At 45.2% G+C, this 26592-nt stretch overlaps 1 protein-coding gene across 1 annotated transcript in view; it reads left to right on the forward strand.

The window, feature by feature from the left end:
- The window catches only part of NALCN (sodium leak channel, non-selective), a 665599-nt gene that overhangs the window by 517339 nt on the left and 121668 nt on the right, over positions 1-26592 (forward strand). The window contains exon 17 of the mRNA XM_088456607.1: positions 6181-6322. Coding sequence (XP_088312733.1) covers positions 6181-6322 — 142 coding nt within the window. The remainder of the gene's footprint in view (positions 1-6180; positions 6323-26592) is intronic.

Raw genomic sequence — 26592 nt, forward strand, 5'->3', positions numbered from 1 at the left:
TAAAACAAATAAACAATTACAGAGTACTGTTGCAAATCTGGTTCCAAGATATTGCAATCTCTAACAGCTGTCCATAATTTTGTCAGGTTCAGCCAGGACCAGATTAAGATTTGTGGGTACTCCCACCAACTGCACCAATAAATGTAACAACCCACCTGAGCACCCACTTACCCTCAATAAGTTTGGATAGTAGTCACCAATGGGATGGAAGTGTGGGCGCATTGCGGAGACCAGATCTAGGAAGTTACCCTTAGTGGAGTACTCTAAAGAACAACTGTGGTAAAGCGGATGCATTGTGAAGTAGTGGCTTATGCAGTCTGCTGGTCTGCACGTGCCGCCTGCAGAGCATTTGCCGGGGTGGGGGGGGGCAGATATGCTAGTTTCTTGTTGTTTCGGGGTCTCAAACATCTGTGACACTGCCAGTCCAGTTTGGGGCAATATTTGCCACCCAATGTATGGGGACACCTGGACGACCGCCACGTCCATCTCTTCTATAATCTGGCCCTGAGTTGAGCACTCACTTGAGCCTGCATGACGTGGGTCTGTCACAAAATTAATAAAAAAAAAACAGCCACTGTTTACAGAAATGATTACACTCCCCAGTGTCTCTTTCACTCACTGTTATAACTGCCACCAATAAGGCTGCTTCAGGAATGACACACTCCAAAGAGGAAGCCTTAAGTTATCCCTACAACCAGGGCCGCCATCAGGGGGGGACTGCCGGGACTTGAGTCCCGGGCCTGGATCCTGACAGAACGGGGGGGGCCCACCGGCTCCTACCACTCTGGCACAGCCAGCAGCAGCCCCGCACTACCCCTTGAACAAAAGGAGGCCTAGCCGCTGCTACTGGCCGCAGACCTGGTCCTCATTAAGTAAATAGTGGAGCGCCTGCACGGGCAGCTCCTCCACCCTACAAACGGACACATAGAGACCTGCCGGCCCCTATGTACAATAAAGTTTTTTTTGTACTGTAGTCGGCGCTCATGACGTCGCGCAGCGCCGCTGAGGAAAGAGGTCGGAGGAGCCGCAGTGATGGAGGAGCAGCATCTGCTGGGGGATGAGAAGAGGAGAAGTCAGAAGGAAGTACTCGGAGCCTTCTACAAGGAAAAAGGTAAGTAGGTCAGAAAATGCTGGGCAGGGCAGACACATTATAAAAATATATATATATATATATATATATATGTGTGTGTGTATATCTACACTATATATATATATGTGTGTGTGGTATATATACATTTTATATATATATATATATATAGTGTGTGTGTATATCTGCATTATATATACACGTATATATGTGTGTATGTATATATGGATGTGTCTGTATATGTGTATATATATATATATATATATATATGTATGTGTGTGTGTGATTGTGTGCGTAAATAAATATATATATATATATATATATATATATATATATATACAGTCAGGTCCATAAATATTGGGACATTGACAGAATTTTTATATTTTGTCGCCTATTCACCACCACAATGGCTTTGAAATGAAACAAACAAGATGTGATTTAACTGCAGATTTAATTTGAGGGTAATTACATCCAAATCAAGTGAACGGTGTAGGAATTACAACGGTTTCTATATGTGCCTCCCACTTTTTAAGGGGCCAAAAGTAATGGAACAAACTAAACAATCCTAAATCTAACTTTCACTTTTTAATACTTTGTTGCAAATCCTTTGCAGGCAATTACAGCCTGAAGTCTGGAACGCATAGACATCACCAGACGCTGGGTTTCATCCCTGGTAATGCTCTACTGCAAATGTCTTCAGTTCCTGCTTGTTCTTGGGGCATTTTTCCTTCAGTTTTCTCTTCATCAATTGAAATGCATGCTCAATTGGATTCAGGTCAGGGGATTGACTTGGCCATTGCATAACATTCCACTTTTTAGCCTTAAAAAACTCTTTGGTTGCTTTTGCAGTATGCTTCGGGTCATTGTCCATCTGCACTGTGAAGCGCCGTCCAATGAGTTTTGAAGCATTTGACTGAATATGAGCATATAATATTGCCTGAAACACTTCAGAATTCATGCTGCTGCTTTTGTCAGCAGTCACATCATCAATAAATACAAGGGAACCAGTTCCATTGGCAGCCATATATGCCCACGGCATGACACTACCACCACCATGCTTCACTGATGAGGTGGTATGTTTTGATTCATGAGCAGTTCCTTTCCTTCTCTTCTCTTCCCATCACTCTGGTACAAGTTGATCTTTGTCTCATCTGTCAATAGGATGTTGTTCCAGAACTGTAATGGCTTTTTTAGATGTTGTTTGGCAAACTCTAATCTGGTCTTCCTGTTTTTGTGGCTCACCAATGGTTTGCTTCTTGTGGTGAACCCTCTATATTCACTCTTGTGAAGTCTTCTCTTGATTGTTGACTTTGACACATATACATCTACCTCCTGGAGAGTGTTCTTGATTTGGCCAACTGTTGTGAAGGGGTTTTTCTTCACTAGGGAAATAATTATTTTGTCATCCACCACAGTTGTTTTCCGTGGTCTTCTGGGTCTTTTGGTGTTGCTGAGCTCTATGGTGCATTCTTTCTTTTTAAGAATGTTCCAAACAGTTGATTTGGCCACACCTAATGTTTTTGCTATCTCTCTGATGGGTTTGTTTTGATTTTTCAGCCTAATGATGGCTTGCTTCACTGATAGTGACAGCTCTTTGGATCTCATATTGAGAGTTGACAGCAACTGATTCCAAATGCAAATGTCACACCTAGAATCAACTCCAGACCTTTTACCTGCTTCATTGATAATGAAATAACGAGGGAATAGCCCACACCTGTCCATGAAATAGCTTTTGAGTTGATAGTCCCATTACTTTTGGCCCCTTAAAAAGTGAGAGGCACATATTGAAACTGTTGTAATTCCTACACCGTTCACCCGATTTGGATGTAATTACCCTCAAATTAAATCTGAAAGTCTGCATTTAAAGCACATCTTGTTTGTTTCATTTCAAAACCATTGTGGTGGTGAATAGAGGCCAAAATCTGAAAATTCTGTCAATGTCCCAATATTTATGGACCTGACTGTATATACGCCCTCCTCCGGCTCACAGTTTCTATACTATATGGGAGGGGGGGCCCTGCCTATTTTCTAAGTCCCGGGCCCCACAATTTCTGATGGCAGCCCTGCCTACAACTACAGTTAAGCCCCAGTTGTCATTACCCAAATAATAACCTGTAAAACAGATATTTGGCAGGGATTAGCTGAATATACAGGCAAAATGGATCCAATGAGAATCACATAGCCCAATCTTATTAAATGATGTTTAATATGAAAAAGATACTCACAATGCTTAATGTATATATTAAAAAGCACTTAATAAGAAAGACACAGAATTTCGTCTTAGTCAAATTATTCTCTTATAAACAGAAAGGGTTAGAAATGAACAGTCCTCACATGAATCTGTTTGTTGGGAGATGCAATAAAATGGAGCAGTTCTTGTTGTCAGATTGGCTTCCCAAGAATTGTACAAAGTTTCAGAACTCTACATGGCATTTTATGCCTGCCTCGGCTGTCACATTCTGTACTTGGCTTTCTGTGTCAATACAAATGAGGTCTTATGACCCTTTGTCTAGAGCATGCTTTCAGGTGTGGAGAGGTCTTTTGGTATAGGTTCAGGGTCTGTGATATTTCACAGATCTTCAAGGAATTTGGAGAGTAGATTAGTATTTCATTGACATATTAGTAATGAGTCACCATACAAAACTCTTCTGCTACCCCATAAACTGTTATCTGTTCCCTGATCTCAGCACTTCCCTATATTTGTCTGACGCTCTGTCTCCAAGCTGGTCAGGGAAAAGAGACTATAAACTTAAAAAGTGGTCAAGTAAAATACACATAAAAATTAATTTGCAGGTCACCATGCTGGTAATTTAAAGATATCCACTTAATAAATACAAAGGGTTGCATGCTGTCTAATATCTCATGATCGATCCGTCACATAATCAAGTACAATACATGATAGATAGCCATAGTGTAAATACAGAGCAAAGCATTACAGTAATGTTAGTTACAGGTACAGTAGGCAGAATAAAAATTATGGGGTGCAATTTCAAGAGGAGAAAAACCTAGGATATGAAAGACATGAACAGTTATGCAAAATAAGATGAAAGGATGCAGTTTGTACAAAAAGCATACAGAACCAATTCATCAGCAGATATGGACATGTTAGGAAGACGGAGAATGGACATGACTTAGAGGACCCTGCTTGTGTGAGCTTACATTCTAAAGGGAGGGAGTAGTAAGAGACAGTAGGCAAAATGGCACATATACATACAATTGTAAGATTTTTATGGGTTCAGTGTTGTCTTACCCTTCTGCATTATTGGATGACCAGTAACACCTAATTGCACGGATGGACTGGCCCACATGTTATAGGGGAAATTCCCAGTGGGCCCCACTGCCTACCTATTCTTGTAATGTCAAGTTTCAGACACTTGAATTATACATTGTTACTCTATTACATTACAGAGTCAGTTACCTGTTAGAGCAAAAACATGAATAAATAGACCATGCACTGTTGTATCCATGTTGACTGTCCTCTATAATGGTCGGAAATTCTCTGTGGTGACTGGCCACATTTTTTAAGCATGGGCCCCTATCAATGCATTACTCTGGTGGGCTCTTCATGCCCCAGTCCGAAACTGCCTAATTGCTGTTAGAAGCAGCAGGCAGCAGACTGTACAGTTGTCTCCCTTGCTACCTTATCTGTTTTGTTCCTGTCTGTCCTAGATGCTTGTGGTCACATGTCTGATATGTCATCTAGGGGCTGGTCTCATGCAGGCCTTCATTGGCCACACCTCCTTTAAATTGCAGCAATCAGCAAGTAGTGTCTCACTGGTTAGAACAGACTTTCCCAAACTCCGCCATATTAGTCCATGTTTTAAGGATATCCATGCTTGAGTCCAGATGGTTAAATTAAATTGACTGCGATAGTAATTTAGTCACCTGTGCTCAAGCATGGATATCCTTAAAACCTAGACTGTAATGGCAGAGTTTGGGAACCTCTGGGTTACAACACTTACACACTACTGTTCCTGTGCTCCTGCATCTGCTGTCCAGTCTGTATTCCTGGTCTTAGATTTTAACCTGACAGACCATGTGCTGTTTATCCTGATTCTGCACTTTCTCTTCCTGCAGTAGACTGACCTTCTGCTTATGACCTCTGTCCCACTTGGTACAACATCTACTTGATTCAATAGTTGACCTCATGCTGGAGTTGCAGTATTTCACTTATTGCTAGACCTTGGCGGGAGCTGTTTTTAGACCAGCCTTTGACTTGCCAATCCGCTTCTACATTGAATGCCACACCACCCGCATTGATCTTTTGCTTTCTACCCCTTTTATGCACCTTAATCTCCCTAATAAACACTCATCTCACTCATAGCTTTACAGTATCTGAGTGTCAGTGGAAACACATAGTCAAGCACACAAGTGTATCAAGTAGGGGGCACAGCAGCTCAGAGCAGTAAAGTTGAGGTCAGACAACAGGGCACACATGCACACAGTTGAAAAGGAGCACATGGGAGGACATCTAGTTTGTTATTAGCATTATATAAAGGTGCAGAGGTGATAAACATCTGCACAAAGCCATGGATTTTAATTGACACATCCACATTCCAAAAACTGTGTTGGCTACCGCAGAAGTTGTCTCTTGAAACTGAAAATAAATTACTGGTTTTGTGTAGCCCAGGATGTTCTTCATCCCCAACAACCGCTGAAACATTCATTGGATATTATAGGACTCAAAGACAAAGTATGTCAGACAGCTTACTGCCCATATTGAAGGGCAGTCAGGACATCCTTAGGCAACCATGCAAGAGATACAAGTGGCATATCTTTCTACAGAAGCCAATGAGGTTCTATTTATATATATATTGATGCTAATGGTTTCAAGGGTGTCTGCTTGATTCAAAGAGGTGTATTAATAAAATTATTTACAAATATTTTTTACACTTTACATATCAAAATTATTTTCACAAACTTACTCTGGTTGAACTGGCATGCTGAGATTTGTAGTTGCATAACAGCTGGACAGACACAGGTTGCTTCCCTAAGGGTTAAACCATAAGTGCCTTCTATCATTCTTGCTTTTATTTTGCTATTTAACATTGCCTGTAACATTGCTTTTATATGCTTTTAATTCTTTTCTCAAGGGAAAGTTTCATGAAGCAATTTATTGATCGGCAACAGCAGGACACGAGTTGCTTGCTGAGAAGGCTTCCGTCAGCTTCTTCCTCTTCCTGCGATCACTCTAAACGATCAGGCATTGAGGAAAATAAGTACATAGACCAAAAGGTAAAAATACACCTTGTAAAGTGTGTGTGTGTATCCATATATTAGCATTTCAGCTCGCTGTATTCTTAATTAATAAAGTCTCTTGTTATATCTATTGAAATGCTGTTATCCATAAGTCTATTTTTGTACATTTTTCTACTAAACAAAAAGTTGTTAATCCCTATAATTGCTGGAGTGTGTGCTATTACCACTACAACATTGTGTTTAAAGAAACTTTCCACTTCATGCAGCTTTAACTGATTGGTTTGCACAAGCCGTCCTTTGACTTTTACTATGTCTTGCATTGTTTTATCTTTCTTGCTTCCTTCCCTGTTTTTCATCAAAGCATTGGAGATATTTCTTCTTTACTGTTGTTGCCTTTGGATTTCGCACACATATCCAGTGCAGAGAATTGTGTCCTATCCAATTGCACAAAAAATAGCCTCACTTGCCTAGGTGGTATACAGTGCTTGGTGAGACACAGAAATAAGGTAGGAAGTCTGAGCAGCATATTTAAAACAAACCTGTGGGAGGCCAAGGACAAACCAATTATTTGTCTACATTTTGAGATTTATTTTCTCTTTTGCCACGAAGGATGTGTGAACACAAAATGACTTATTCACAGATTCTGTTTAATGCAGCATTACCTCCGCTCTTTGCCCACATTGAGATTCAAATGCATCTCTCTGCGGCTGTGGTTCCTGGCGCTCCATTGTTAGACTCCCTGCACTAGATGAAAACCTGGCCAGTGCATAACTACAGAGGGTGTGTGAGCAGAAAGACCAATCGGAAGCCACAATAATGGAGTTTGCAGTTTCTGATTGGTCCTCCGGTCCCTCTCCACCAACGAACTGTGGCAGACATGCATATTCACCAAAGTGGTAACGTAGCTTGTACCGCAATGTAAATATTGCCGTCATGATTTCAGCAATTACTAAACTAGTATTTAACCAGTCCTGACCAATTCTACTAGTGCTTTTACTGTTATCATTGATATCCCAGAATCTGGAAAACTTGTACAATCACTTGCAATTGATTCTGACATCTTCTCCCCTTGTGCAAAATCAATTACTGATATACTATTCTCCATACAACACATGCATTCATTGTTGCTTTTCTGCAATAATCTCTGTGCCCATGAAATACGGAATAAATTATTTGAATTTAAGCAGAACATGCCATACGTGGCTTTATATATGTTAATAAAGATGCATACTGATCATGGAAACGTTATTATTGCCATGCATAAGCTCTGAGAACTATCATAGCTATCATCTTTTTAGAATCTTTATTCATTCATAGTTCTTGTAATGTGTAACTGGAAATGCATTATGTGGTGTGTCAGAGGCGGATTACTCATCACATACCGCAATTTATAAAGTAAAAAGTGTGTGGGAAGGATGTTAAAGAAATGTCCGTAAAGAGAATTCTGGGAACTCGTTTCAAGGCTACAAATAATACAGGCTTTCAAAGAACCATACAAATAGCAGACGTCAACTTTATTATTTTATACAAAGTACTGCAATTATACAACTGGAAATAAACAGTATGCTAATTACTCTTCTTCATTTAAAACTTATGCAATGACATAATTATAAAATTGCAATTTATTTTTTTTTGACACTTTTTTTTAATTAAACATTTTTTAGTGACAATAGAAGAACAATAAACAATGGTGCACCAAATACAATACTAAACAATAATGGAGCAATGGCGCCATAACAGTAGTGTAACTAGGGTATTTGGAGCCCAGGGTGTCAAAAAAGTGGGCGTGGTCACTTTAAAATGGAGCATGTCAACATGACACACACCCCTTTCTCGTCACTGAACATTCCTTTCCATATGCACCTTAACCCCTTATACAGTACCCCCAGTATGCAATGTCCCCAGTAGTGGTCCCTCTTATGCAGGTCCCTAGTAGTGCCCCTTATACAGTACCCCCAGTAATGGTCCCTTATGCAGCCCCCCAGTAGTTCCCCTAATAAAGTGCCCCCAGTAGCGGTCCCCCTTATGCAGTGCCCCCTATATAGTGCCCCCAGTAGTACTCCCCCATGCAGTGCCCCCACCTATGCAGTGCCCCCAGTAGTAGTCCCCCCCTATGCAGTGCCCCCAGTAGTGGTACCCCCTATACAGTGCCCTTTATATAGTGTTCCCAGTAGTAGCCCCCCCTATGCAGTGCCCCCAGTAGTGGTAACCGCTATGCAGTGCCATTTATATAGTGCTCCCAGTAGTAGTCCCCCCTATGCAGTGCCCCCAGTAGTGGTCCCCCTTATACAGGCCCCCAGTAGTGATCCCCCCTATCCAGTGCCCCTTATACAGTGCCCCCTGTAGTGGTCCTCCCTATGTACTGTCCCCAGTAGTGGTCCCCCCAGTGCAGTGCCCCTTGTGCCCCTAGTAGTAAGCCCCCTATATAGTGCCCCCAGTAGTAGTCCCCCCCCTCGGTAGTAGTCCCCAGTAGAGGTCTCCCCTCCTGATTGCAGTGCCCCCAGTAGCAGTCCCCCCCAGTAGAGGTCTCCCCTCCTGATTGCAGTGCCCCCAGTAGTAGTCCCCCCCCAGTAGAGCCCCCATTAGTAGTCCCCCCCAGTAGAGGTCCCCCCCCTCCCTCCGATGCAGTGCAGACGAATGCAAGTAAAAAAAAGAAAGAAAAAAAAACTTACCTGAATCCTCGCTCCAGCTACTGCCCTTGCCGCCGTCTGCACATCAAACCTCCCAGGCTGGCGTGCTCTGCATTATGGGAGAGACGTCATGACATCTCTCCCATTACCCACTGCAGGAGCCGGAAGGCAGAGCTCATGAGTGAGCTCCAGCCGGCTCTTGCAGTGGGCGCAGCAGCCAATGGGAGTCTGTCATTGGCTGCTAATTAACAAACACATCGCCGCTGCGCTGGCAGCGATGTGTGTGTACAAATGCACCAGCCTGAGCCCGCCTCCCACCCTCTGCCTGGCACTATTGAGTAAGCACTCAGGGGGAGTTAAGGGGCTCGGCTGTGCAGCACAGGACGGCGCTGGGCGCAGGGAAGCCTAGCGCCCCTCCTGTGTAAATGTGTAGTGCTGACCTCACTCACTGCAGTCGGCACTACACTGGCTAACTAGGACGGGCCGTTACCTATGGCGCCCAGGGCACACGCCCTGCTCGACCTCCCCTTAGTTATGCCATTGCGCAATAAAAAAGCCACATACTATATTCTTGAAAAAGTAACCATTAATATGCCAATTGGACTTTGGCGAGCGGCCAAAAAGATGGTCGCGATGGTCAAGACCATCGCGACCATTGGGCTTGCAACGAGACCCTGCTGTAGGGTCTCGCTGCCGCAAGCCCAGGAGTGCTTTTGGCTCTATCAGAGCCAAAAGCACTCCCACTGACACCAGTAGTGATGTCAGTGGGGCCGGACCCAGACGGTAGGCATCCCCATGGGAACGCCTCCATCTGGGCAGCAACGCCCCCGGCACGCCCACCAAAGGGGGCGTGCTGTCACTCACCATCGACAGCACGCCCCCTTTGGTGCGAGACCCATAACGACAGCTTGGCTGTCGCTTTGCGGGTCTCGCGCATGCGCACGATGGAGTGCCCTCCATCGTGTGCATGCGCATTAGGGCACCATCGACCCGCTTGCGAGCGCTCGGCGCTCGCGAGCGGGTCTGAATTAGGCCCTTAATTCTCAATCTGAGTCATAACTCTTTATGCAGGTAGGAGGAAGATAGGGAATTGGGGGGGGGATTCTTTGGATGATGATATTAGTGGGAAAGTAATGCAGAGGGATCATAGAGCATTCAGCAGAGGGCTGGCCAAGGTCCAGGGCTACGGCGCTATCAGGGGGGACTGCCGGGACTATACACGTGACTGCCGGGCCTGGACACTTGGCAGAAAGGAGGGGGGCCCGGTCCCACCGCCCGCTACTACCCCCTTAAGTGAAAGGGTGACCCGTTCCGACCGGCGCACCGTGCCGACTACCTGTGCAACACCTTATTGATTTACAGGGGACAAGGAGGCCCGCCGATCCTCCTGCCCACCCACTTGTTCAATTATGTTGTTGTTTTTTAGTCGGCACGCGTGACGTCACGCAGCGCCACTGGAAGAGAGAGGAGCCGCACCAGCCAGCCAGCTAAGGAGAATAAGGAGCCTCCTTCAAGGAGGTTAGTCATGATGAGACTTGCAGGCTTGCAGCAGCAGCCAGCATGTCATGCGGGTGAGGGTAGTAGGGACTGCCTGGCTGGAGAGGGAGAGTGTAGAGGTAAGAGAGTAGGATAGAGTGAGCTGGGCCATCTGTATTAGTTATATATTTATACAGCCAGGCGCGCAGTGAAAGAAAGTGGGTACATAATAGAGAAAGGGAGAGAAAGTTTGGGGAGGACTTGGGGGTCCCTGCCTCTTTTGTTAGTCCCGGGTCCCAAAATATCTGATTACAGCCCTGTCCAGGGCATCCAAACTTTTGCAAGGTTCTCAGGGGTGGTGTGTGCATTGGCTGCATTTAGTATACATTGAAGAAATTTTTAAGTTGGATGTGAGGTGAGAGGGATGGGCCTAGGAAACGAGGGGCACAGAGGGTAATCGGGAATTTGGAATTCCGTGATAGCTCTGATCAGATCATGTATTTTTCTGCAGTAAATTAGGATAGTGAGGCAGGACCCCCATTACAGTATGTGCAGCAGGGTGTCCTTCTGCCCACAGGAGTGTCAGCACAAGTCTGACGTGTTTTATTTTAGACCGTTTATGAGGGCCCAGAATATCTCCCACTTCCCTCTCCCGTACAAATTCCTGTGCGTCTTTAAAGGGTTTATTGTGTGGAAACTAAAGTTAATACAGCGCAGAGATCACACTAATGGTGACTACACTGACAAAGAGATTCTATTAGGGAACATTGCATGGGCAAAGCGTAATTATGTGACATATGATATAAAAATGACAAATAATGAATGTAGATGAGGGAAGATGAATTGGGAAAATCTGCAATATCTGGAAAGGAACGTATGGAGTGGCACTAGGTGTAATGGGAAGAGTATATTGTTTATGGTCCAACTGGAAAACTTATTATACTATTAGGGCCTGATGCTGAGTTGAACACAAATGCCATGGATGCGTATATTCATCCACATGCAGAGTTGCAGGCATCTTTGTGGTGTGCCTGCCCTGTAGCCATACACTTGGTGTAATACTTGTCATTATCAGGGGACATTAACACCTGCCCACTGTATGCTTGTTGCCAATGATACACCACAAACAGGCATTGCTACACTTCCATCCAATGCTGCATAGCCCACAACTGTGCTAATATGCCCTCATGGGAGAGTCAGGTGTTGCTACAGGTGTGATAATATGTATGCTAAGGTGGGGGAATGTTTTGTAATGTGGGGGGGGGGTTACTACAGTTAGTAAATGGAACATGATGTGTTATGGGGGGACGTGTCTTTTTAAGGGTGGTAAGATGTTTTCTATAGGGTGGGGGGCATATGTTTCTACAGATTAGGGGTGTGCACCGGCCACTTTTCGTGTTTTGTGTTTTGGTTTTGGATCTGGATCTTTCTTCGTGTTTTGGATCTGGATTGGTTTTGCCAAAACCACCCTTCCGTGTTTTGGGTTCTGGGTTTTGTGTTTTGGATCTGTATTTTTTTTTAAAAAAGCATAAAAACAGCTAAAATCACAGAATTTGTAGGTTTTTCTGCTCCTATGCTATTATTAACCTCAATAACCTTAATTTCCACTCATTTCCAGTCTATTCTGAACACCTCACACCTCACAATAGTGTTTTTATGTCCAAAACGTTGCACCGAGGTAGCTGGATGACTATGCTAAGCGACACGAGTGGGCGGCACAAACACGTGACCCATCTAGGCGTGAAACTGCAGTGGCAGACAGGATGGCAGTTTGAAAAACTAGGCCCCAAACTGTACATAATGCAAAGAAAAAAAAGAGGTGCAAGATGGAATTGTCCTTGGGCCCTCCCACCCACCCTTATGTTGTATAAACAGGACATGCACACTTTAACAAACCAATCATTTCAGCGCCAGGGTCTGCCACACAACTGTGGCTGAAATGATTGGTTCGTTTGGGCCCCCACAAAACAAGCTGGCAATTAATGTGTCCCTGCACAAACTGGCTCTATGGAGGCAAGATGTCATCCTCATCCTCCTCATCCACCGATTCCTCACCCTCTTCAGTGTGTACATCCTCATCCTCACAAAGTATTAACTCGTCCCCACTTGAATCCACCACCACAGGTCCCTCTGTACCTTCTGGAGGCTGGTCTCCCTGGAAGAGCTGATAATTCATTTTGATGAACATCATCTTCTCCACATTCTGTGGAAGCAACCTCCTACGCCTTTCGCTGACAAGGTTCCCGGCTGCACTAAACACTCTTTCGGAGTACACACTGGAGGGGGGGCAACTCAGGTAAAATAGAGCCAGTTTGTACAGGGGCCTCCAAATTGCCTCTTTTTCCTGCCAGTACAGGTATGGACTGTCTGCCATGCCTACTTGGATGCTGTCACCGATGTAATCCTCCACCATTCTGTCAATGGTGACAGTATCATATGCAGTGACAGTAGACATGTCAGAAATTGTTGCCAGGTCCTTCAGTCCGGACCAGATGTCCAAACTTGGTCCTGCCTGTCCTGCATCACCGCCAGCGGGTTGCTTAGGATACCTAAGTTTTTTCCTGGCAGCCCCAGTTGCAGGAGAAAATGAAGAAGGAGCTGTTGACGTGTCACGTTCCGCTTCAGCTGACAGTGTGTTCACCAGCAGGTCTTTGCACCTCTGCAGGCTTGTGTCGGCCGGAAAGAGAGACACCACATAGGCTTTAAACCTAGGATCGAGCACGGTGGCCAAAATGTAGTGGTCTGATTTCAACAGATTGACCACCCTGGAATCCTGGCAAAGCGAATGAAGGGCTTCATCCACAAGTCCCACATGCCGAGCGGAATCGCTCCGTCTTAGCTCCTCCTTCACTTTCTCCAGCTGCTTCTGCAAAAGCCTGATGAGGGGAATGACCTGACTCAAGCTGGCAGTGTCTGAACTGACTTCACGTGTGGCAAGTTCGAAGGGCTGGAGAACCTTGCACAACACGGAAATCATTCTCCACTGCGCTTGAGTCAGGTGCATACCCCCTCCTTTGCCTATGTCATAGGTGGATGTATAGGCTTGTATGGCCTTTTGCTGCTCCTCCATCCTCTGAAGCATATAGAGGGTTGAGTTCCACCGTGTCACAACCTCTTGCTTCAGGTGATGGCGGGGCAGGTTCAAGAGTGTTTGCTGGCGCTCCAGTCTTCGGCACGCAGTCGCTGAATGGCGAAAGTGGCCAGAAATTTTTCGGGCCACCCAAAGCGTCTCCTGCACGCCCCTGTCGCTTTTCAGAAAATTCTGCACCACCAAGTTTATTGTGTGAGCAAAACATGGGACGTGCTGGAATTTGCCCAGATGTAATGCCCGCACAATATTGGTGGCGTTGTCAGATATCACAAATCCCCAGGAGAGTCTAAGTGGGGTAAGCCACTGGGCGATGATTTCCCTCAGTTTCTCTAAGAGGTTGTCGGCGGTGTGCCTCTTACTGAAACCGGTGATACACAGCGTAGCCTGCCTTGTAACGAGCTGGCGTTTCTGAGATGCTGCTACTGGTGACGCTGCTGCTGTTGCTGCGTAAGGTGATACATCTACCCAGTGGGCTGTCACAGTCATATAGTCCTTAGTCTGCCCTGTTCCACTTGTCCACATGTCCGTGGTTAAGTGGACATTGTGTACAACGGCATTTTTCAGGACACTGAGGACACTTTTTCTGACGTTTCTGTACAGTCTCGGTATCGCCTGCCTAGTGAAGTGGAATCTAGACGGTATTTGGAACCGGGGACACACTACCTCCATCAATTGTCTAAATCCCACTGCACTAATGGCGGATACCGGACGCACGTCTAACACCAACATAGCAGTCAAGGCCTCAGTTATACGTTTTGCTTCAGGATGACTGCTGTCGTACTTCATCCTCCTCGCTAAGGACTGTTGGAGGGTCAATTGTTTAGTAAAAGTAGTGGTGTTCCTACTTCCTCTCTGGGATGATGAACGACTCCCAGCAGCAGCAACAGCAGCAGCGGCAGCAGTAGGCGTAGCAATGCAGGATCCTCCAGAGGAATCCCGGATAGGAGAGTCAGTCATGCCAGTGACATGGCCTGCAGGACTACTTCCGATCCTGACTAAGGAGGAAATTGACGAGGAGGGAGTTGACGGTGTGGTTTGCAGGCGCTTGGATACAACAGGACAACGGGATTTAGGTGTCCCTGGACTGCTTACGGTCTTAGCCAAAGTTTCTGAACTTGACAGTAACTTTTTATGAACGCGCTGCAGGTGCCGTATAAGGGAGGATGTTCCTAGGTGGTTGACGTCCCTACCCCTACTTATTTCACCTTTACATATGGTACATATGGCAAGACAGTTGTTGTCCGGATTTGGATAGAAATATTGCCAGACCAAAGAGGTGGAATGTTTGGTCTTCTGCCCAGGCATGACCGTGATGGGCTTTTTCATCCCACGGACAACAACTGTCTCCCCCGGAGCCTGATTTAAACAAACCACATCACCATCAGAATCCTCCTCGCCAACTTCCTCCTCAGCGCCAGCTACACCAGTATCCTCATCCTGTTGTACTTCAACAGTGACATCTTCAATTTGCATATCAGCAAGTGGACTGTGGGTGCTCCTTTCAGCACTTGCAGGGGGCATGCAAATGGTGGAAAGAGCCACCTCTTCCCGTCCAGTGCTGGGAAGGTCAGGCATCGCAACCACCACCACACTTGGACTCTCCTTGGGGATTTGTGATATCTTCTTAGAAAGCACAGTTCTTCGCTGTGCTTTTGCCAGCTTAACTCTTTTGATTTTTTTAGTGGGAGGAGGGCTTCCATCGTCATGTGAAGCTGAACCACTAGTCATGAACATACTAGGGATCGACCTTAGCCGTTCCTTGCCACTCCGTGTCGTAAATGGCATATTGGCAAGTTTACGTTTCTCTTCAGCTGATTTAAATGTCTTTTTCAAGGTCATTTTCCTGAACTTTGCCATTTGGGATTGTATGTGCCCTCTACTATGACATTGGGCATCGGCCTTGGCAGACGACGTTGATGGCATGTTATCGTCTATGTCATGACTAGTGGCAGCAGCTTCAGCACTAGGAGGAAGTGGTTCTTGATCTTTCTCTATTTTATTTTTATCGGAGAAAGTTTGGTCCTCCATTTATGTTATATCGATTTGATATATACGTGCGGCTAAACACAGAAAATAATTTTTTTTTTGGTTTGGACTGGAGTGTACTTTGTGGGTTACAGCACCCTTTAACGGTCAAGCCAGCCGGCCCTTTACTTATGACACAGGCGCACTCTTGGCACTACTTTGTTGATGCACGTGCGGCTACTGCGCACACAATTCACAAACACAGAAAATAATTTTTTTTTGGTTTGGCCTGGAGTGTACTTTCGGGGGTTACAGCACCCTTTAACGGTCAAGCCAGCCGGCCCTTTACTTATGACACAGGCGCACGCTTGGCACTACTTTGTTGATGCACGTGCGGCTACTGCGCACACAATTCACAAACACAGAAAATAATTTTTTTTTTGGTTTGGACTGGAGTGTACTTGGGGGTTACAGCACCCTTTAACGGTCAAGCCAGCCGGCCCTTTACTTATGACACAGGCGCACGCTTGGCACTACTTTGTTGATGCACGTGCGACTACTGCGCACACAATTCACAAACACAGAAAATAATATTTTTTTTGGTTTGGACTGGAGTGTACTTTCGGGGGTTACAGCACCCTTAACGGTCAAGCCAGCCGGCCCTTTACTTATGACACAGGCGCACGCTTGGCACTACTTTGTTGATGCACGTGCGGCTACTGCGCACACAATTCACAAACACAGAAAATAATTTTTTTTTTGGTTTGGACTGGAGTGTACTTTCGGGGGTTACAGCACCCTTAACGGTCAAGCCAGCCGGCCCTTTACTTATGACACAGGCGCACGCTTGGCACTACTTTGTTGATGCACGTGCGGCTACTGCGCACACAATTCACAAACACAGAAAATATATTATTTTTTTAGCACTTGGGGGGAGCACCCCTGATGGACAGAGCACCCCCTGGACAACACTACAGCACTCCTTTAGGACTGGGACACTGCACAGGACTTTGGAGTGGACACAGCCCCTATGGAGAACTGACTGCACAACACAGTCCAGCCAGCCCCTATGGACTTTGAAGTAGTGGACACAGCCCCTATTAACAACAGCAGCACAGCACAACACAGCCAGCCCCTATGGACTTTGAAGTAGTGGACAACAGCAGCACTACACTACACTACACTACACAGCCCTAACTCCCACCCTCCCTCTTCACTGTCCACAGCCGAGTGAGAAAATGGCGCCGACGTGTGTACCTTATATAGGATCCAAAACCCGCGAGACTCGGAAGGCGGGAAGATGACGTTTTGCCTCGATTTCAGATCCGAGTCAGGCGGGAAAAGTCGAGCCTGACTCGGATCGGACTCGGATCGGGGGGGCTCGGGGGGGTTCGGATTTCAGAAATCCGAACCCGCTCACCCCTACTACAGATGTGATTGAGGAAATGTGTTTCTGTAGAGGTGATGGGGGAATGTGTTACTAATACTATAGAGGTTTGAAGAATATGTTACTATTGAGATTGGGAGAATATGTTACTACTGAGGTAGTGGAGAAGGGTTTTAACTTTTAACAAAAGGTGGGGGATGTGTTACTACAGAGGTGGGAATAAATGTGTTACCACATAAGTGGGGGTGAATGTATTACAACAGAGGTAAGAGGTGCTATTATTGCAGAGGTGGGGGTTGTGTTGCTACAGAAATGGGGGCATATGTTTCCACAAAGGCGGGGGAGAAGGATTTATTTCTGTTGAGGTGATGGGGAATGTGTTACTGCAGAGGTGATAGGGGATGTATATTGGGAAAAGGTAAAATGGACATCACACATGGCTACTCTTTGAACAAGGTCCTCCAAGGGTGAAACATGTGTTAGAGAAGCTGCAAGAAGCGGCAGCGTAGGACCTGGCCTGTGCAGAAAGGACTGTTTTATTTGAGCACAGCACTGACACATCAGGTACTCTGGACACTCTCTCATTCTCTCATCTGGTCCCCTTTTTTTCAAGCTGCAATGCTTGGTAACAGGGTATCTTAGGGGTGAACTTTTCATACAGACAGCAGAAGTGTCCCCCTTTTCTTACTTCTGCCTTGAAAAGACTGTCAGGGATTCTCTCATCTACCATTCACTGTCCACATGATTGGAAAGCAGATATTCCTGGCAGTGTAATACTAGGCATCTTTATCTCTTTTTAGAAAAGTATAACAAATAAAGTGTTTTTCTATGTGAATGTCTATATGCAATCACTTACTATCTGACATAACATATTGATTACACTGTGTAACCCTTTTGCCTACTTATGCTTGTTACAATATATGACTTGATGGATAAATATGAATAGAATGGTGGATGGGACTCCTGTTCCTTTCTCTTATACAGGATCATTAGGTGATTGATTTAATTGTGTTTTAAATTCTCATTTCTCAATGCTATTTAAGCTTCTTTCTCTTTTTTTCAATGGTTTAAAGATGTTCAGTCTCCAGTAAACTAACTACACATTGCTGACTGGAGTAATAAGAATTTATTGTGTCTGAAATAGGATATAATTGGATAATTATTTTCACCCTTGAATTTCTCTTTAACACACTTGAGAGTGTCTATATGACCACAATTTTGTGTGATCATTCCGGGCATAATCGCATGCGTTAGGAATTAATTTGTTTTTTTTGTATATGTAATATAACCCTTAGGGATAATGCTGCAACCAAATCTTAATTAATTACCAGTAAAAGTTATGTTTTAGTTATTATGTGAAGAATTGATAAAGATTGCCCCCCAAAAAAGGAATTATTTTTCTCTTTCTGACGTCACAGAAAACCCACTGTGTTAGGGGATGTGTCACTATAGGGATGATAGGGGATGTAGTTGGTAGGGGATGTGTTGCTACAGGGATGATAGGGGATGTAGTTGGTAGGGGATGTGTTACTACAGAGGTGATAGGGGATGTGTTACTATAGGGATGATAGGGGATGTAGTTGGTAGGGGATGTGTTACTACAGAGGTGATAGGCGATGTGTTACTACAGGGATGATAGGGGATGTAGTTGGTACGGGATGTGTTACTACAGGGATGATAGGGGATGTAGTTGGTAGGGGATGTGTTACTGCAGAGGTGATAGGGGATGTGTTACAGCAGAGATTGAAGCAGGGCCATAGAAAGGAGGAACCGTGTCGCTCCCGCCCCCTACACCCGTTACATGATTACTTCATGTCTAGGGGTTGAAACCGCTGACACCACCACCAGCTAGCGGCTGGGCTGCTGACACCACATGCCAGTTCTGTTACGTAGAGCAAGTTTCGCCGGTTCCCGATTTTGCCTACTTTGAAATTGAATACGGGAAATAGCGGGCACGAAAAGGCAAAAAGTCCAGTAGGCGAAAAGTCTGGACTTTTCGCCTCAAATTGAATACGGGCCTTAAAGTGCAATAAAGAAGCCATATTACTGTAAAATGTCTTACTGTGGGGAAATATATTATATTGAATAAAAAGTCAAATATGGATACAAAATATTGAGCACTTATTAATTTTTTTTTTTTTTTTTTTTACATAGAATCATGAATTTGTTAAAGCTTCTGTTTTCATTCCATGCAAATTTTATGGGCTGGTTATGTAGTGTAGTGTATGCAAGTAGAGTTGTTTTCTCGTTGGCTATGGTATGTATGCTTTTGAAAAATAAAATAAAATTATTATTTTTTTTTTACGTTTGACATAGAAGATGGTTAATGTTAAATCACATAATCCACACAACACATTCTGAAAATGCCGAGCAGCTTGTCCTGCTTCCTGGTGATAACAAGCATTGGCAGATGGTTCTATCACTGTTTTGATAATCAAAGTATATCCTTTGGGAGTTTAATCATAACATGTTACACAATAATTCAGTTGATTATGAAATATTTCTTGATTATTATGTGATAGCTGAATTCAAAATATAATTTTAGTAGTACATATAGGAAATCCTACACAGCAGAGCTGATGTATTTTAATTTTATGGCAGATTTCAATCACACTGATTTTGAATAGTAGACATTTAATTCCCAAAAGATTGTAGTAATTGCATAAAACATGCACCGTCCAGCTGCTTCTGACCTCAATCAATGTGTCCACTCATTCAGAGGTAGAAATCCCTGCTAAATGGTGTTTCAGTAACCACGGCTGTGAAAGTTCAGGCTGCAATTAGTGTAAAGATTGATAACCAAGATTTAAATGCATCTGACCTTTTCTTTCATAGTCGTACATACTAGAGACTAATATAAAATCTTTGGAGGCAATCATGTTTGTTTAAAGCACATTACTTGTATTAATAAGGTGAAACACATTGTTACACAAACAGCTGGAACCATTTCTCAAAATTCTATGTTTAATAACTCAGGAGTGTGTTTGCTGTACAGTAGTTCTTGTAGACAAAAAAACAACAAATTACAAACTGGCAAGCAACTATTTGGTTTGACTGCATTAAAGTGAATTGTCAGCGTAACTTTATATAGTCTGTTCTGTGGTACATTATATATCTGGGTTCCCATTTTCATTTAAACTGAAATGTGATTATCCGCATTTGGGGCCTCTCCACCAGCACATCACCAAGTCCAACTGCTCTACGTTCCATCATCATCACTAATCGCACTGATGTCAGGAGGACCCTAGAAGAAACCTATGGAAATCTGTAGGGCTTCTCCAAATAGACTAAAAAACTGTAGGGTAACGAGGAAGGGGGGAGGCTTTATGGAACTGACCATATAATAGTGTAGATGAGACCCCAGCACTGAGGAGGAACCCTTATTGTAAGTTATAACTAGCAATCCCCAAGTTTATTAATACACCAAACAATATAAATATGTATATATATTAGGGATGAGCGGGTTCGGTTCCCTGAGAACCGAACCCACCCGAACTTCGGGGATCCGGGGCGATCTGAGCCCAAGCTCGGATCTCCCTGTCTGCCCCGGATCCCTCTCCCGAGGCAAAACCTCGAGATCTGCTGTTGGATCTCGAGGTTTTGCCTCGAGCGGCCATTTTAAAAAAAAATGCCTTTGCTTTTAATGGGCAAAGTGCTGATTGGCTGACAGAGCCGTCTGTCATGGATCTCAGCCAATCAGCATTATGGTGCTCATTTGCATGTAGCACGGACTCGTGAGATCCGTGTTACATGCATCTGTGTGATTGGCACAGAGCAATCTCAGGTCCGTGAGACCCGTCTGTGCTGCTGTGGTAAAAAAAAAAAAAAAAACCTGTGTAAAAAAAGAAAAAAATGGCGTGCCCCCCCCCCCCAAAAAAAGAGCAACCAGCCCCGGGCATTAGTGACCCAGTGCTGGGTGTGCTTAAATACAGGGGACAAACGACGTAGGGGTCCCCTGTACTTAAGCACAACCAGCACCGGGCTAGTCAGAACCAGCGCTGGTTGCCAAAATACGGGGGACAAACGACGTAGGGGTCCCCCGTATTCTGCGCAACCAGCTCTGGGCTCTGATCCGGTCCTGGTTCTGGAAATACAGGGGAAAAAAATGAGTATGGTTCCCCTGTATGTTCCAGAACCAGCACTGGACTTTTTCTAGCGGGGGGCTGATGCCACAGCCAGGGGAGCCCTTTCACCGGGCCCCCCAGCCGCAGCATCAGCCCTGACCGCTAGTCAGCCCAGGCCGGGGATCCCTGGAGAGCTGGGGACCCCCCCAATAAAGGGGTCACCCTCTCCAGGGCACCCCAGGCCCAGGCTGATAGCCCGGGGCTATCCCCGCCACCCCTGGTGGCGGTGGGTGGCGGGTTGATTGTGTGGTGTGGTGTAAATAAAGAATATCAAACATTGTCTTTACAAGTAGAACTGCAAGTCCCAGCTAGCCTGCCCCGCATGCTGGTACTTGGAGAACCACAAGTACCAGCATGCAGGGCATTAAGGGCCCACTAGTACCTGTAGTTCACCTGTAAAAAAATGTTTAAAAAAAACACAGGACACACACACCGTGACAGTATAAGTTTATTAAACATACATACACACACATGTACACATACTCACCTATGTAACCTGTAGCATCGGTCCACTTGTCCGGTAAAGTATCCATAGGGGACCTGTGAAAAAAAACATACTCACCATCTCCTATGCGAGGTTCTGTCCTCTTCGTTCCAAAGTAGGCATCCCCGGACTTGGCAAAAAAAAAAATCGAAAACGCGATCCACGAACTTAGTACCGTTCTATAGAACGGTACTTCCCGAATGAGAGCTTAGCAGCGGGGTATCACCATGGAAACACCGCTGCTAAGCGTTCATTGGCTGAGAGAGGTCATCTCCCGTCTCTCTCAGCCAATGAACGGCTCCCTCCATTGTAGTCAATGGTGGGAGCCGCAAGGTTATTAAAGTTTACCCTGCGGTTCCCACCATTGACTACAATGGAGGGAGCCGTTCATTGGCTGAGAGACAGGAGATGACCTCTCTCAGCCAATGAACGCTTAGCAGCGGGGTTTCCATGGTGATACCCCGCCGCTAAGCTCTCATTCGGGAAGTACCGTTCTATAGAACGGTACTAAGTTCGTGGATCGCGTTTTCGATTTTTTTTTTTTGCCAAGTCCGGGGATGCCTACTTTGGAACGAAGAGGACAGAACCTCGCATAGGAGATGGTGAGTATGTTTTTGTTCACAGGTCCCCTATGGATACTTTACCGGACAAGTGGACCGATGCTACAGGTTACATAGGTGAGTATGTGTACATGTGTGTGTGTGTGTATGTTTAATAAACTTATACTGTCACGGTGTGTGTGTCCTGTGTTTTTTTAAACACTTTTTTTACAGGTGAACTACAGGTACTAGTGGGCCCTTAATGCCCTGCATGCTGGTACTTGTGGTTCTCCAAGTACCAGCATGCGGGGCAGGCTAGCTGGGACTTGCAGTTCTACTTGTAAAGACAATGTTTGATATTCTTTATTTACACCACACCACACAATAAACCCGCCACGGGGATAGCCCCGGGCTATCAGCCTGGGCCTGGGGTGCCCTGGAGAGGGTGACCCCTTTATTGGGGGGGTCCCCAGCTCTCCAGGGATCCCCGGCCTGGGCTGACTAGCGGTCAGGGCTGATGCTGCGGCTGGGGGGCCCGGTGAAAGGGCTCCCCAGGCTGTGGCATCAGCCCCCCGCTAGAAAAAGTCCAGTGCTGGTTCTGGAACATACAGGGGAACCCTACTAATTTTTTTCCCCTGTATTTCCAGAACCAGGACCGGATCAAAGCCCAGAGCTGGTTGCGCAGAATACGGGGGACCCCTACGTCGTTTGTCCCCCATATTTTGGCAACCAGCGCTGGTTCTGACTAGCCCGGTGCTGGTTGTGCTTAAGTACAGGGGACCCCTACGTTGTTTGTCCCCTGTATTTAAGCACACCCAGCACTGGGTTACTAATGCCCGGGGCTGGTTGCTCTTTTTTGGGGGGGGGGGGCACGCCATTTTTTTCTTTTTTTACACAGGTTTTTTTTTTTTTTTTACCACAGCAGCACAGACGGGTCTCCCGGACCTGTCATTGCTCTGTGCCAATCACACAGATGCATGTAGCACGGATCTCCCGGGTTCGTGCTACATGCAAATGGGCACCATAACGCTGATTGGCTTCCTGTCTGCCACTGCAGTGCCACTCCTAGATGGGCCACGTGTTTGTGCCGCCCACTTGTGTCGCTTAGCATAGTCATCCAGCTACCTCGGTGCAACCTTTTGGCCTAAAAACAATATTGTGAGGTGTTCAGAATAGAGTGGAAATGAGTGGAAATTAATGTTATTGGGGTTATTAATAGCGTAGGAACAAAAAAAGGCCCATTTTATGTGATTTTAGCGTTTTTCTTTATTTTTTAAGAAAAAATCCAGATCCAAAACACAAAACCCAGAACCCAAAACACGGAAGGGTGGTTTTGGCAAAACCAATCCAGATCCAAAACACGAAGAAAGATCCAGATCCAAAACCAAAACACAAAACACGAAAAGTGGCTGGTGCACACCCCTAATATATATATATATATATTTATATTCATTAATACTGAGAATCTCTGATTGTTGCATGTAAATGGAGTTCCTGAGTTCCTCAACAGCAAGAACAAAACTAAATACAATTTAGGTTTGGATGTAATAGTAATTTGTTAAAAATACATTCTTATGGCTTGCTAGCCTGTATAGTCTTCCACCTCAATCATTTTTGGCATTGGCATTTTATATAACACAGAGTGAAGAGAACATTTAGTGACATTACTAATCACATATAGTATCACTACCAAAAACTGACGACTTTTAATATCTCACAATGAACCTCACAAGAACTCCCAGCATCTGTTGCTGATGGAGTACATAAATCTATTTAGTTTGCTGACCCAATATTCATGAGAATTAGCGCTATCATCAGTGACATCACCAATGCACTTTACTGCATCTGAAATCCCTGCTGTTGGGATGCCGCTGTTCAGAATACCAACAGCGGCATCCAGACAGCCAGAATCCTGACACCAATAGGGAAGACAGAAAAGGGTTTTTCTAACCCCTACCCTAACCCTCCCTCCCCGGTGCCTAACCCTAACCTCCCCCGCTAGTGTCTAAGCCTAACTTCCCCCTCCATGCACCCTAAACCTAACACCCATTGCCCGGTACCTAAACCTAACCTCCCCCTAGTGCCTAAACCTAACCTCCCCCTCCCCACACCCTAAACTTAAAACCCCCTCCCCGCTGCCTAACCCTTACCCTCCCCCAGTGCCTAACTAACCCCGCACCCAAACTTACCCCTAAGACCACGATACTTACCTTTGGGATGGTGGTAGTCAGGATACTGGTGCCGGGATCCCGACCTGTCAGGATTTCGGTGCTGGTATTCAGACCGTTGCAGACCACATCCCCTTAATACAGCACTTTATTGGATGATTGGTCCATCAAGCACACTTCAAGCTGCTCTCCTACTTTCTACATCTGTAGATGCCTCTGGAAACTAGATCTGTGTGTAACGAGGTGGGAAAACCTGCACTGGGTAATAGTTTAAACATCATATCAAAATCCAACTCCTTAGATACCACCAGTTCAATAACTGAAACTTTTTTTTTCTCCTAAAACAGTGCTTGGTAATGTATAGCTATATTTATATCTTAAATCAATCAATAGAAGTGAGGGGGCTTTAGAAATATTTGTATTATATTGTTTGTGTAAAGGTTTTTATGCCATTTTGCCTGCTGCAATGTACCATGGAGGTATAAAATGGATCCCTTTAAAGTATAGGGTGAGACTCTCAAATAGCTGTTTACAAAGTGAAAATGGGTTATGTGCTTCTCCGTATAGGAAGGAATTATATAATGTATTAATTCTCATTCTGCATTGCTCCACCACTCTATGTGCACCAATAAGTGACGTGCAGTGAGGTAAATGGCTGGGGAGGCACTTGCTGGCATCAGAGCCAGATTTACACATACATATATGAACCCGAGGGTACATGTGGGCATTATACAAAGGTGCAGCAGTATATAGTGCTGGAAATTTGGTGTGTTTTGATCAGGGATGTGCGGAAATGGTAGACAGGGGAGGCAGTGCCTCACCTGCCACACACCTTTTACTCCAGAGTTTTGACTATAAAAATTATTAGAATAATACAATGAAGATATTTATAATATTTTCTTTAGATTTTTCTTATAATTTTTATAGTAAAAACTCCGGAGTATACCTAAGTATGACGGGAAAGGCTAGGCCTCACCTGACCGCACATCACTGCAATACACCTGTTGTGTATCTGTACACGGAACACCCTCACTCCGCTCAACTCCTCCTTTCATCCTGTGCAAACTTCTGCTTCATTACATACTGCCGTCACACACTGCAAACCCATTGCACTTTTATTAACATTACTGTTTCATAACATTTATTTATATAGCGCTAGCATTATTTTGTTAAGGCGGTTACACACCCTAAAAGATATATCTGCAGATGATAGTTGTTCATACACACTGAACAACCATCATCTGTCAACTGGTCACGGGTCCCGCTGGTCAGAGATCATGTCACACTCCCCACCCCGCAGCATCTGCAGCAAGTGTATCGGTGGTCAGCTGACCGCCCGTACACACAGCACAACGTTGTTCACAGACATATCGTCTGTACACACTGGCCAATGCACCCACAATATATCAGCCGTTCAATTGAATGACCGATATATCAGCCAGTGTGTACCCAGCATTATGCTTTACAACTGGGAACATGGTAATATGTAAGAATGGGTAATTACAGAGAGACAGATGTAAGGGATTTTGATACCTGAGATTGGGATCGGTATGAATGACTGCCGGACATATGCCCGGCACTTCAATTCCCAACAGCAGAAGACCGGCAGGCATCCAAATCCCGATCGGTAAGTAGACTATCTAACCCTGATCTTCTCCCCCCCTAACCCTAACCCTCCCTTAGGGGTGCCTAACCCTAACCTCCCCCCCAGTGCCTAAACCTAACCCCCCATCCCCCCGTTCCCGCAGCCTAACCCTAAGTCTCTCGGGAGTGCCTAACCCTAACCTCCCCCCGGAGGTGGATAACCCTAACCCCCCCTTTCCCTGGCCTATCCCTAAACCTCCCGGGGGGGTGCCTAACCCTAAGTCCCCCCCGGGAGCCCCTAACCTAGCCCTCTTCCCCCATGGCTGTCCGCGCCCGCCGCCTGGCTTACCTTCGTTCGGTATGCCGGGTGTCGGGCTCGCGTCATAGGTAAAATGACAGACGTCGAGATTTCGACACCTGTCATTAGACCCCTGCCGGGATTAAACCGTCGGGAAGCTGGCGGTCGGGATTTTGACCATCGGCATCCTGACTGCATTCCCTGAGGTTAAGTGCTTCATATTGCATACTGATCCAGCCAGACTGCAAGTGTAAAGTGCATAGTGGGCTGGATGACCCAGTCACACAGCAATGTTGGCCTGGGGTGAAAGGCTTGCTGGAGTGTAGAAAGAGGACATGTGTAAAGTTATGAGTGGAGGGGATATAATTAACTAGAATAGGTTATGGGCCTGATTCAGAGGAGCATGCAATTCAAACGCAGTGCTGATTCTCAGTGATTATTTGCCACTGTGCATGCTCAAAAAGTCCTGAAAACCCCTACAGCACATGTTACATGAGTGTACACAGAAAGATACTGTTGCGATTAGGACAGATATGTAGAGGCAAAGTGATGGGTATTCC

This window comes from Taudactylus pleione, unplaced genomic scaffold (assembly GCF_031769625.1).
Source record: "Taudactylus pleione unplaced genomic scaffold, aTauple2 ptg000041l, whole genome shotgun sequence".
In the NCBI taxonomy this organism is placed as follows: Eukaryota; Metazoa; Chordata; class Amphibia; order Anura; family Myobatrachidae; genus Taudactylus; species Taudactylus pleione.